The sequence below is a fragment of the Agrilus planipennis genome, unplaced genomic scaffold, assembly GCF_000699045.2.
Source record: "Agrilus planipennis isolate EAB-ADULT unplaced genomic scaffold, Apla_2.0 scaffold14, whole genome shotgun sequence".
Lineage (NCBI taxonomy): Eukaryota > Metazoa > Arthropoda > Insecta > Coleoptera > Buprestidae > Agrilus > Agrilus planipennis.
The window spans coordinates 1860907-1874280 of record NW_020442313.1 but is presented as its reverse complement, the minus strand read 5'-3'; the positions used below and the strand labels follow the sequence as shown (position 1 = coordinate 1874280).

General features: G+C 35.1%; 1 protein-coding gene across 1 annotated transcript in view; it reads right to left on the bottom strand.

Annotated features, from left to right (window-relative positions):
* Positions 1 to 13374, bottom strand: part of LOC108737668 — a 155310-nt gene that overhangs the window by 53637 nt on the left and 88299 nt on the right. Inside the window, exon 3 of the mRNA XM_018470686.1 lies at positions 6563 to 6711. Within this exon, the coding sequence (XP_018326188.1) occupies positions 6563 to 6711 (149 nt within the window). The remainder of the gene's footprint in view (positions 1 to 6562; positions 6712 to 13374) is intronic.

Below are 13374 nucleotides of genomic sequence, written 5' to 3'. Positions count from 1 at the left end.
ATTCTAATTGCATTGACCACTTGAATATTCTTTACATAATACAAATATATCTGCTTTGTAGTGATTTTATTTTGTTGTGCACTGGTTGATTGAGTTTTATAATTAATATCTCGTCCTATTTAAGCTTAGTTTCACAAGCGGACAAACTTATAATATGTTTGGATTGGAGTAGAAAACTACGGAAAAAGAGCTTTCGTTTCTAGTATTTCATGCAAACATCAAAAAAGAAAATCATAAAATCCTATAAAACAACCGATCCAAATCCAATTTATTAAATAAAATTGCACTGAACAGTATGAAATCAAGATTATGTCTAAAAGGATTATGGGTTTAACGACTGACAAAACATACAAAGATACAACACTCCCATTAAATAAAATGCTTTCAGGTACTTACGTTTTGCTTTGCTTGATTTCATAATAAGGAATTATCGTTTCCGAAACGTTAGCTATGATATTAATTAAATAAAATTTAAATTTATTCAAAGCTCGGTCAATGTTTCTTAATAACTTTCGTTAAAAATAAGCGAATACAAATTTAATGGAAATGACAACGCCCTGTAATTTCATTAAGTTTATTAAACAGGAGCGTTCCGATTTATTTTTTTTTTCCTTCTCCGACACAGTGACTGAGTGACTGGAGGGATAATTTTAATTGGTCGTTTTTACTTGGTTCCTGTGTAGAAAAGCTATTATGCTGACAAATCCCCGGGGTGTCTTATTATTCAACTTTTTGACACGGTTCTCCGCCGCAATGGTTTGTTTGGTGCTTGTTTGTACCAGCAAGACCAGGAGTGAACAAACCCTTCTTTTTCTTACCATTTTCCTTGAACGGAGACTCAATCATCAATTTAATGTAATGCTATTACTAAATGAAACTCTAAATTTACCCACTATTTTTCATAACTGAAAATGATTTTTCGTTCGTCTATTAATTGCTCGACTTGTATTTCAGTTAGGGGCAGCTTTTTGGCCTATTAGTAAAAACACGAAACCCCAATTATTCCCTAAGACTAGAACATCCCATATCCTTAACTATTTCTGAACAGTAATCTAATCTAGGTCTACTTCTACTCCTCTTAACTCCTGCTTTTGATTCTAATATGTCTAACTAGCCCTAGCTTGAGAAGGTGTCCTATCAAACTATTTCGCCTATTTCTTATTGATTTCCACAGCATCCTCTGTTCTCCTACTCCTTCTAATACCTTCTGATTTCTAACTTTCTCTTTTCATTGTATTCTCATCATTTGCCTGTAACACCATATTTCGAATGCTTTTAACCTTTTCTTTTCCGCCGTGCCCACCGTTCGCATCCATACATAGCCATACACCTTTAACATATTTCTAAATTAGCCGTAGAGAGCATACAAATTACTTCTTTTTGCTAAAAGCAACTCGACCATGCACTATCCTTTGTTTTATATCTGTTCCATCCTGAATAATTACCTGACTCCTTAGATACCGAAAATCTGCAACTTCTTCTAATTCTCATATCTTTATATTTCCTTACCTTTTCTTCCACTGCATATTAGGTTCAACAATTGCCTTTAAGAAATTATCTTTTCTGAAATTCAGGATTGAGTTTAGTGAATGTCCTGAAGATGTCCTATGCGATCGAGGACAAAGTGAAGCCAAATTTTAGAATCCTGAAATTCACCCTAAATAATACTTGAGAAAACTCTATAAATAATTAACTTGCGGATGTCCTATTTACTTGTGGATTGTCTATTGTTTGTTCACTCGTGAAGCATTTTTTATCTGCTTGTGTATTCTGGTCAGAGACGGTACGCAGGTAGCCAAGATAAATTTCGTATAATGAGTTGAAAGCTCTGGGAACAACCGGTCTGAGATCTTGTGGATCTTGGAGAAGCAGAGCAAGCAAAGCCAAGCAGCTAGGCTGCAGAACAGGCAAGCAATAACACCAACAGCAAAGCTCTTTCTGACTTCGTCGACTGCGATGTTTGTTTAGTCGATTTTGCTTGACCAGGATACTCATTGCTTTTGTATTATTCTTACGTTAATGCCACCGAATGACTACCCAATTCCGATAACAATCCGTATGACTTTTAAACGTTTACTTTTGTATTTTTTGGCTTCGAACCTCACCTGCTTCCAATTTTCGGCGAGAAATCCTCCTACTTATTCGAAATATTCAGGTAATGGTAGCTTTTTAATGAATGAAAATGTGAATCTAAGTTAAGAAGCTTAGATTTGTCAACAGTAATTATAGGAATGAGACATTTTTCTAGAGAAGGGTGATAGGGATTGTGGTCAGAAAATTAAAATTAAATTAATTATTAGTATCAATAACAATTCAAAATTATATTCCCTGTTATCCTAAAATGTTGCCCCCCCCCGCCCTTTCGTTTCTCTGAAGGCGGACAGCTCACTAGCCCACTGTTTTTGTTCCATTTAACGTTGCCGCCCAAAGGGGATTGAATTAAGTATACCGAGGTCTACAGTTTTATAAATTTTCGATGACGTTATTAGAAAAAACATTACAACAGTTTCTTATCCTCTGTATTCCTTATTATCTGAATGTGATACCATATTCGTCTATATGACGTTGAGATCGCATGCTCAACTCTCCGACTAATACCTCTAAGTCTATTATATTACGTGGGCGTTACAATAAAATAGCGAAACGTTTGGGAATTGGCTGAATAAACATTTCATCGATGCTATCTGGGCTCCATCCCTTCAGAATTTTGTTTTTAAAGTTTATGGTGTCATGTATCAGCCAGCACCAGTTAGGCTTGTCTTTACTATTATGGTATAAACCAGGGGTGGTCAACAAGTCTATCGCGAGGCCAATTTTGGTCGATCGTCGATCGCTCGCAATGTCTGGGGTGAATCTATCTTGAAAAAGTATCGGAAAATCGAGTCTTTTTGGTACCGTATATACGGAATGCTGCTATCAAAAGTCGGGTCTGGAAATTTATTTACTACATGAACCTATATATCAAAAACTTAATGGATGATTTAAAAAATAAAAAATAGTTTTGAACATATATTTTACTTATCCACCCATATCTCGCTAGATTGCACCATATACTGAAACACATTATATAAACATAGTATGCATTTCACACCTGTTCTTCCCCCTTACACTACGCCTATGACAACAAGTCGGTTGCGACGCACTTTTAAGATAAAAGTAGTGTCCGACCGAAAGTTCGGTTTCGGTCGAGTTTCGGCATAAAAACGAGTTTCGGTTTAGTTTCGGTTTCGGCGACAAACCTGCCGAAGCTACCACCGAAACCGAAACGCGTTCGGGAGTTCTCGCGCTCTGCTCGGTCATGTTCGGCGCGTTAAATTCCATTCAAGCGAAGTAGATTAGTAGACATTTCGCATCTTCAAAAGAAAAATGAATCTAGTCTACTATACTTACTCAAATAAACATCTGACCTATTTCCTTAAATGAGGGGTTGTTATGTTGATTTTGATTTGATTATCAATAAGTGAAAATGTCAAAGACTGCAGAGCTATGTGATTTAAAGATAAAAAAATAAAACTGACTGATTATAATAACGTTTTCTTTATTTTTCTCTCCAAACATGATCCCTATAAGGAAGTTTCGGTTTCGGCCGAAATTGAGACCGTTGCCGAAATTCGGTTTCGGTTTCGGTCGTAAAAACTAGTTTCGGTCGGACACTAAAAATCATACTTTTTATAGATGTAGAGCTTCCGAAACGCGCCCCGTAGTTTTTTAGTTTGCAAGTCTATGAGGTGTTAGCCTAGGGATAGATTAGTCTTCAAAAGTGCCCGTAGTACTTTTACTACCACGTGGATTATTTTAAATGTGTCAGTTTTCAAATTACAGATTAAATTTTTGTTTACGTACGGGACACCGGTTCGGAATGGATGGTTTCTTTGGGCGATTTAGCATTTAGGTAATTGCTGAGGCAGTAATATTCTACAGATAATCTTTGACTAATACCCTAAAATGATGGTGATGATAAATCTTTTATTTCATTTTATCCGTTTCATTAGCTTCTTCTTAACCAACCATGTCACAATTCTTAAATTTCACACTAGGTCAAAGGAGGTAAAAATGTTTTAGGAAGAAAAGGTATTTTTTAACGGAAGTACAGCAATCTGCCATGCCCATCAAGATAATATTACCCGAGAGAAAACAGTTTGTCGTGTCTTGTTTTTTAAATATCCTGTTTCGCGGGCTTTTAAATTTTTTGAGTGGAATTCTCCATTCGTGGGCATCTCTTACAAGATATGACAGAAACTTAAAGAGCATTATTCGAATGCATATATTACCGAAAATGTATGAAATTCGTTATTACATACAATTCCTAGGAAATGTAGATAATTCCTAAAATCGCCCGGAAAGGTGTGAAATAAATTATATTAGACATATTTCCTAGGAAATCTCTACATTTCCTAAATAGCAATCGTCATTTGGGTAGGGAAATTTATGATAGACTGGAGTTTCTTTAATGCCCCTGCCCGTCGGAGGTGAACTGATATGCTATATGATATGAACGCGGAGATCATAATGAAGCATACTTTTCCAAGGTATTATTCTCCAGTCTGTCATAAATCTACCTAATAACCATACAATATTGTCACTAATGCATATATATCTCCAAACCTAACCTAACCAAACAATAACGACACCTATGCATATATATTAGGCGATCGCACTAGAATCGCTTCGAAAAACAGATAACGCTGATTCTCAGTTTACTAACGTGTTTTATTCATTTTATTCACAGAAAGCATTAATTTTATACATTTCCTAATACAATATCGTGAGTATTAAAAAATCTTTGAAACAATATTCTATACATTTCCTAAATAGTCTCGGAATTGTATACATTTCCTAGGAATTCCTAGATTTCACACATTTCCGGTACGTCTATATCATTAATAGAACAAAAATCCCTCTCTTCTTAAAATTAAACAATTCCATGAGTATTTCAGTTTTGGCAAACTCTCAATAGAGGGTGCCACACTTTCCAGCCGAGGACTATTTACAATTTTACTACGAAAAACAATTTTTCTAGATTTCAAAATCGAGAAAGTACACTTTAATCGTAAGGAAAAACTTAGTAGTTTCTAGGTACCTAGGGGTGGTAAGAAAAAAAAAAAAATACATGACGCATTTTCTTTTTATAGCCGATTTCCCGATACTTTGTTTTTATTGTAATGTGCCTGCCCTATAATATAACGAACAACTATTTACCCTAAAACTAATAAGAAAACAGTTAATGTTTGCACTTGTGTGCATGCTTGTACGCATAAAGTGGTAACTATATAGCGGTCGCGAATTTATTTTTAGCCGCAAAACATTTAGAAAAAATAAACCTATTAAACGGAAAGCGCGTCTGGACTGCAAAGCTGTTCCGCGAATTTAGAACGGATACCTGTCTGTAGGCATTTTACGCATGAGTAATTCACTATAAAACTGGTTCAAGGTTGATTCATTTGTAAAAATGCGGAACAGCCATATTAAAACCAGCCTTTTTTGGGCAGTCTTACAACAAACAATTAAACATTTTGGTCGCGTTTTATTCGTACATAGGAAGTTATATTTTCACCAAAAAGAGCAATATTTAAGGTTTAATTTTTTGTACAATCACCAATTACTATCCTACTGAAAATCGTATTAAAATGGATGGTAAAACAAAGAAGATATCACTTTGTTATGTTTTCAGTGCAGATTTTGTTAAACAACGGTCTAGTACATGGACCTTTTCATGACCTATTTTAGTAGAGATTCGAAAAGTAATTTATTGTTTAATTTCAGGAATTTCGGGAATAATTATTAAAGAATGTACGTTTTGCACAAAAAGTAGTAGAACATTAACGAGACTCATCAAAGAATTTGATTTCGTGAACCTCTTAAAAACTAGCTATGAAACTATGAAATAGTCATCACCTTTTCATTGTGAATTCCGATGGTTTATTTTGTCAATTTCTACAGTTCCACAGTTTCTGACCGGTTAAAACAAACATCAGATCCGGCGAACTGACAAACACGGTAAAAATGCAGTGAAATTCAAATGAATTCAATTTCTTTTTTTCTGGAAATATTATGTAAGCGAGAAGTTTGAACTTTTTCTTTAAAAACTTGACTATTCGAAAATACTTATAAAGAAAAACCATTCTCGCAATAAAAAAATGAGAGAACGATACGCTATAATCAAGTAAAAGATTACTAGATTAAAGGAGAATACGCAGAGGTTAAAATACTGATTTTAAAATGTGCGTTAAGAAACGCCATTTTTCATGGTCAAAACATACAGCAACAGTTGCAACTCGAACTCTTATCGATTCATATTATTATAGGGACGAAGGCCGGTCTCTACTCTACTCAAAAATTTCGCTTGAATAGATAGTTTAGATAGTAGCCTGCGGGCATATCTACTAAAAACGAGCAAGATTTGAAAAAGGGGAGAGAGAGGGTGACGCACAATATTTTGGAAAATAATTAGTACGGCCGACGGGGGGGGCTACACCCCCCCATAGCCCCCTCCCCTTGAATCCGCCACTGCAGATGGAGTCATCTTTATTAAAATTTCAATAAAAATTTTTCTTTGACTTACGGGTGCGGTAGTCGGTGTTTGCCTGGCGTCGTGTGGGTCGGCCGCCGTACCCCCGCGGTAGTGGCTCAGTACGCACGTGACGAGTGTCAGCGCCACCGTTAATACAATCGAAGACACTACCAACAACAACACCGTCGACTGATGACTCACTAAAAATAAAGGAGAAAAAGAATTGTAATCAAAATTACAAAACAAAATTGAAATTATTGTGCATATTATACAGTTAACGGTAAAGCAGAAGTTCACTCAGGGAGATATAACTTTTATCAGGCCCTTAGCGAAGTATTCTGTTTTGGGGGGAGGGGGTGGCAACCGAATAACCAACTACTATACTTTATTTTTCCAACTAGTTTTACACACACACGCTCAAAAATTTGCATTTATAAATAAAAAATAATTATCAAACATAAATGTTGAATCAACTTATTTTCATTCCACTACATATTACTTCGGCTAATAAGATAAAACTGTTGGTTGTTGCTATCACAGCCTCGCCGGGAATCGAACTCAAAAAACTTTCTTAAAATATTGATATTAATAAAAGAAGTACCTAATACAATAGGTTAATATCGAATTTCACCACATGTTCAGGTAAAGAGCATCACAAATGTCTTTTTCGCTTTTTGTCATCGTTAGGGCATTAAGTTTCTCCTCTTTAATAATGAACCTGGTCGAATTTTATAACGTAAACTAAAGCTTTTTCGTTCGAAGCCACCGAAAAGCTCGCTGTAAGTACTAGCAGACAAAGACAAAAAGCCTCCCCAACAGCTAATTTCATGATGCCTTGCACATATCAAAAAATATCTCTAACTCTATAACAAGCGCTTAGAACTTAAGCATGTGATCTGGTGGATAGAGCAGAATCAATTTTTCAGTATTTTCACTTGTAATATTTTTTTTGTCTAAAAGGTTTGTGAGAATGTTTGATATTGAATTCAAACGTTCTACAACCACAACCAAGTTTACCTCTTAAAAAGTTTGTAATTTTATCTTGAACGTTTAAAAATTCTTTTGTATAAAACATATTCATATCAAAGTTAGATGCATTGGACATGCACCCGGAAGTCTTCGTTTTCGGTGATGTCTGAAAATCCTACTCTGGATTAATTTCAACTTTTCTAGCAAAAATTTTGGTACTTCCTAATAAGTTTAGATTTACATTTTTGCTTTTGATTTATTGAAATTAGGAATTCTCTGGTTTTATCAATAACGTTTATTGCGTATGCAATGTTCAAATTTTCCTTTTTTCCTTATCCCGTTTTTACAAGACGTTTATAGTAACCGTCTTACTTTCGGGTATTTGGCTCGAAATATTGACCAGAAATCCAGAAGAAGAATTTTTAATGATTCTGTAAGGGTAATTTTTGGTACCTGCGAGAATTTAATGAATACCAAACTAAGGACCGATATTGTTTTTATGGTCCCTACGCCTTTTTGTAATCTTATTTCAGCCCGTATACACGAAAGCTCTTTGAGTTTGAAATTATGAAAGAAGTCTATTTTTAACATATTTCTGATTAATAGCATAAATTGAAAAAGCCAACTGAGCATATATTGGGGGGGGGGGGAGAATCCCCGGCATCCCCTGTTTGGCTATGGCTCTGACTGTCATTATTAGGAAAGCAGCTATGGGTGAGCTTGAGTGGTTCATGACCTGAACACTGAAAGTTCTTAATTACAGGAGACCTCATAATTTCGCTCTCATAGGGATAACTATTTTAAATTTACAAGGCTTTTCCAAATTTTCTTTCGATGAACGCGATTGCTACTTCAGTTCCTTGGAGGGGTAGTGATGAAAAATAACATACGCCCCAGTTTTTTTTTTTAGTATTTTTTAAAGACTTTTGAAAGAACTTTGATAATAGTTTAGTAGATGCGTAATTACACCAGAAAACTCTTAAAATAAATCAATAAGTTTAAAAAAATTTGCTACTATAGTACGATTTTTGGACATTGCAAAAAAAAAATCATTACAGTTGCTGTAATTTTCTGGTTCTTACTAAATTGTTTTTCAGTATATAGATATCTACATAATACTTGGGAAAAGATTGTTCCTGAATGGAGTATTCTCCTTCCACGTCAATACTTCTTGGCAGGCTGTTCATAAGTTTTGGATTTAGATGGGGATGATGATAACTGGAGTACATTTTACATGTTTTCTCAGTAGTCTAAAGTCGATTTGTTAATAAAGGGTTGATTTTACAAAGAGAATGGGAAAAGCTAGACAGTGTGAACACTGACTTTTCTCATTGAACTATTTAAAATTTTTCAAAACGTGGAAAATGATGAAATATTAAATTCGTGTATGAAAACATTATGTTTTGATGACTTTCTATTTATAATTAAACATTAAAAACAGTAATACAACAACAGTTTGTTTTGTATCACGTGTCATTCATAACTCAGCTTGTAGAAAATATTATCTGAAATATGTAACTTCCAAAACATTTAACAAAACAGGGAAATTACCGTCTCTGAAAATAATGTCGATGAAAGTACTTTTTTTGATGCCCTGAAATAAAACTTTCAATGTTTCTCAACAAGGAATTCAACAGCAAGTGAATGTCTATTCCTTTTCAAAAAACTCTTCTAAAAAATTCTATATAATTCAAAATCATCAAGCCAACACATTTTTTTTGCGTTATTATCTAAATTGAATTCCATATTTGGAAACAAGATACAAATGTATTCACGGTTCAAGGTTAACACCTCCTTCAACCTTTAAATATATGCACACATGCATAATAACGTCTCAATATTTGGTATCACTTTACATACATGCATACGTTATAATATATGTGCCACATTACACGATGTTCTTTTGGCAGATAGAGCAGTAAAATGAAAAAAAAAACATCTTCACGTGTACGTATCTCATAAAACAAAAAAAAAAATAGATTTTTTTTATCTATGTATAACAATTTTATTTAAACGAAAACATGTTGTAATAAACAGTATAAAAATACGAACGGATTAAGTTGTTGGTCAGTTCAATTTTTTAAAACTACTACAAGTAGATAGCGATATCAATGTACTATAATTTTAGGTGGGGTCAGAATGTTTTTGAAATTTTTTGTCAAGGTCCACAAAAAGCACCTTAATGATAAGAGTGGTGCTCAAAGCTCAGATATACTATAGAAAAACATTTTTTGAATAATTTAAGTAATTTACTTTCAAAAAATTTTTGGCGGTATAGTTTTTGACCTTCCGCGGTCCGCTAGTTGCTTATCGTTGACCTAGAGCGTGTCCAAATAAAAATCTTTTTATTTTAATTTTCACTCATAAAATAAGAAAATCAATAGATTGGCATATTTCTACTCAATGGGAGAAGTTACATTACTTGAGCCAGTTTTTCAACATTCGTATGTTTATAACTAACCTAACATATTTTATTATTTATAAAAAAACACCTTTTAAAGTATCTATTTGGGTAATCTAACTTTCAGAAAATTTTTGAGTAGATTATTTTTCTGTAAAAGATAGATTGTTTGATTAATTTTGTCGCAATTGTAAAATAGTTTGGTTGTAATGATAAGGGTCCCTTGGCACATTCATACTAATTTCTGTAACAAAGCATTGTGTAGTTAACACAAAACTGTTTGGAGTTACATACTGCACAAGAAAAGGACTTTTTAGAAATGAAGGACATAGCCGAACTCTCATGTGGCACGTTTCGCAATTTCGACCTACCTTTATCGGATGTGGATGTGGCCAAGCATGGTCACTTTTATTGTATTTTTACCTAATAAAAAGAACTGCAAAATATTTACATATAAGACACAGCCAACGTACGACGACTACTTTTCCGCCAGGACCAGACAAAATAAAAAGTACTTTTTATTTTCGACTGTAACTACACCACCATCGCACCAACACTGGCTGGTCACAGCAGAAGGAACCGCGGGCCAGTCCTACTGCAGCCATCAAACAACTTCAAGAGAACCACCTGTACGGTGCAATTGTCATTAAACGTTATATTTGTAACATAATGAAAGAAAAGGGTCGCTCCTTCGTGCAGATTATTTTGTTGCCTTTTTAATATATGAGTTTTTTATTCTAAAAGGGACTATGGCGTTGATGTGAATTACACTTTTGCAGATTTCACAATCATCCCTGGTCCTGAACTATGACATATTTATGATATGCACTACACGTAGATGTAATACATCAACATATATATNTATGTAAAATAAATAAAATGTAGTTTTATTTTGTATATGAATACATTAATCATACATTCAATAATAGGTATTAAGTACTTAATAATAACGTCACCGGCTATTACGACTATCGGTTTTTACGACCAAATATGAGTAGTCCCTTCGGTGTCGTTATAGCAGATTTTGACTGTATTTATATCAAACATTGATAAGTTCAAAAAGAAGACAATAGACAAGTTTTCCTCTATGAATTTATGAATTTGATGCTGTCTATCCAGTTGGGGTTGCTAGGTTGAACTTATCAACACCTGCTATAAATAATTTCTCAGTGGAAAGCATCGATTGAGAAATACAAACACTAATCACCTTGGTAGGCTGCAACAAATTTATAGAGTAAAACTTGTCTATTGTCTTCCCGTTGAAATTATTAACTTTTAACATAATGTCTCAGTGGGAAGCACAGATAGAAAAATACAAACCTAGTTTCATTCTACAATAGAAAATTGTGGCATGCCTGGAAGGGGACGATGAGGATTTTCTTAGCAGTAAGCAGTTTAATAAAGTAAAGGATATCGCGAGGCACTCTATTGGTGACCCAGAGAATTAATTTAGCCTTCTGCAAAGAATTTAGTAATTGGGCCTTAAAAAACATCCCCGCAGACGCCCCTGCATTATTGGTCTCCACTTTTACAATAACATTTTACGACACTTACTTATCAGGTACGTAGTCTTATGTGTAAGGCCTCATACACATTCGTATACGAAAATGGTATTATTTATCAGATGGTAATCTTAAAAGACATATCGTGAAGAAAATGTTAAAAAGAGTTCACGTTCTTTTTAATGTTACAACGTTATGCAAGTCAGCCAACATCACGTCTGTAGGCATACATATCCCCATGGTCAGTAAACAAATAAATAACGCAGCTTGCCACTCGGTTACACGACGAAGCGCGGAGACGATATTCTGAATAAAATAATGCGTTAGGAGTTGAATACATCATTATAACGGGCCTGACCACAATGTAATTAGACATTATTCTTCAAAATTTGGAAATCAATGCTAAGTATTTTCAAAAAAGACCTATTACTATACATAGTAAAATACATTATTTAATAGTTAAGCCACTTGGCTAGATGCGGCTACTAGAAGCAGCCGCGCTTAGCCAATATCGACTGCTCGGAATATATGATACGAGGGTGCGTTTTTAAGTTCGAGGAAAGGGTGGGTAGGTCACTAGTGAGGGTACTTACTCGAGTCACTACGAATTAAGCAACTCATTATTAATATAAATACCAATCTCTTTGAACTATTGTCGACGAAACAAGTCAATCGGGAACATTTGTGAAAATTGTGAAATATGGAGAAAATCGAGTACCGCGCTGTTATAAAGATCCATACCAAGCAAGGACGTTTACGGGGATTCTTGTCCAAGTAAAAACATGGTTTACAAGTGTCATACCCTCTTTAAGCAAGGCAGGACTCACTTGAAGACGACCCACGGCCAGCCCGGTCGATCGAGGTGACCACTCCGGAAATCAAGTCGAAAAATTAGTATTGGAAGATGCCAGATTTAAGAAGAACAGTTCGCAGATATGGTAGGAGTATCAGATATAACCATTTTTAAAATTGTTCACGATCATCTTGGCATGACTAAAGATGGGTGCCGAGAAACAACAGCGTGTGGAGTTTTCTCGCGCGTTTCTGCACCTCTGTAGTGAAGATAAAGATGGATTATTGACTCGAATTGTTACTAGGGACGAAACCTGGATTCATCATTATGAACCTGAGTCCAAACAGGACTCTACACAATGACACAAGAAAGGCAGACCACCACTCAAGGAGTTTAAGGTGTCACAGTCGGCAGGGAAAATCATGGCGACAGTCATTTGGGACTTAGAAGGGATCCTATTGATCGATTATAAAGATAAAGGTATCTCCATTATTGGAGAATACTTTGCTTCAATAGTCGAGCAGTTAAAGGAAACAGTCAAAGAAAAAAGAAGAGGAAAATTGATCAAAGGTAACTTCCTTCTGCGCGACAACGCGCCTTTTCACAAGAACCGCGTTGCGACGGCTGCCCTGCAAGGTGGCCTTCGGAATTTTGGCTCACCCACCCTACCTGACCTAGCTCCCAGCGATTATAACCTATTCCCAAACTTAAAAGTCTTTGTGGGAGGAAATTTTCAAGCGACGAAGAATTGAAGGATGCAGTTTTGGGCGTATTTTTCAAACCAAGACAAAACATTTTTTTCGACGGTATACTAAGTTAATTGAAAGATCACAAAAATGTATAAGGATAGAAGGTGAATATATTGGCAAGAAAAAATAAATTCGTACCTTTATATCCACTTCTTACCCCTCCCCCCTTCCGCGAACTTAAAAACGCCACCTCGTACTACGTTTTACTCGCGGCTTCTCTCGAGTTGATGTTCTGAATGCATGTCAAACATCATCGATGACCACATTAAAATATTTTTTTATCTTTGGAAACTGTGGTGTTATAGGCGGATGATGAGGATATCGTGGGTAGAAAAGGTTAGAAATGAAGAGGTATTGGAAAGAATAGGAGAACAGAGGACTCTATGGAAGTCAATAAAAAATAGGCGAGATAGGTTGGTAGGACACCTTCTCAGGCATGAAGGTCTAGT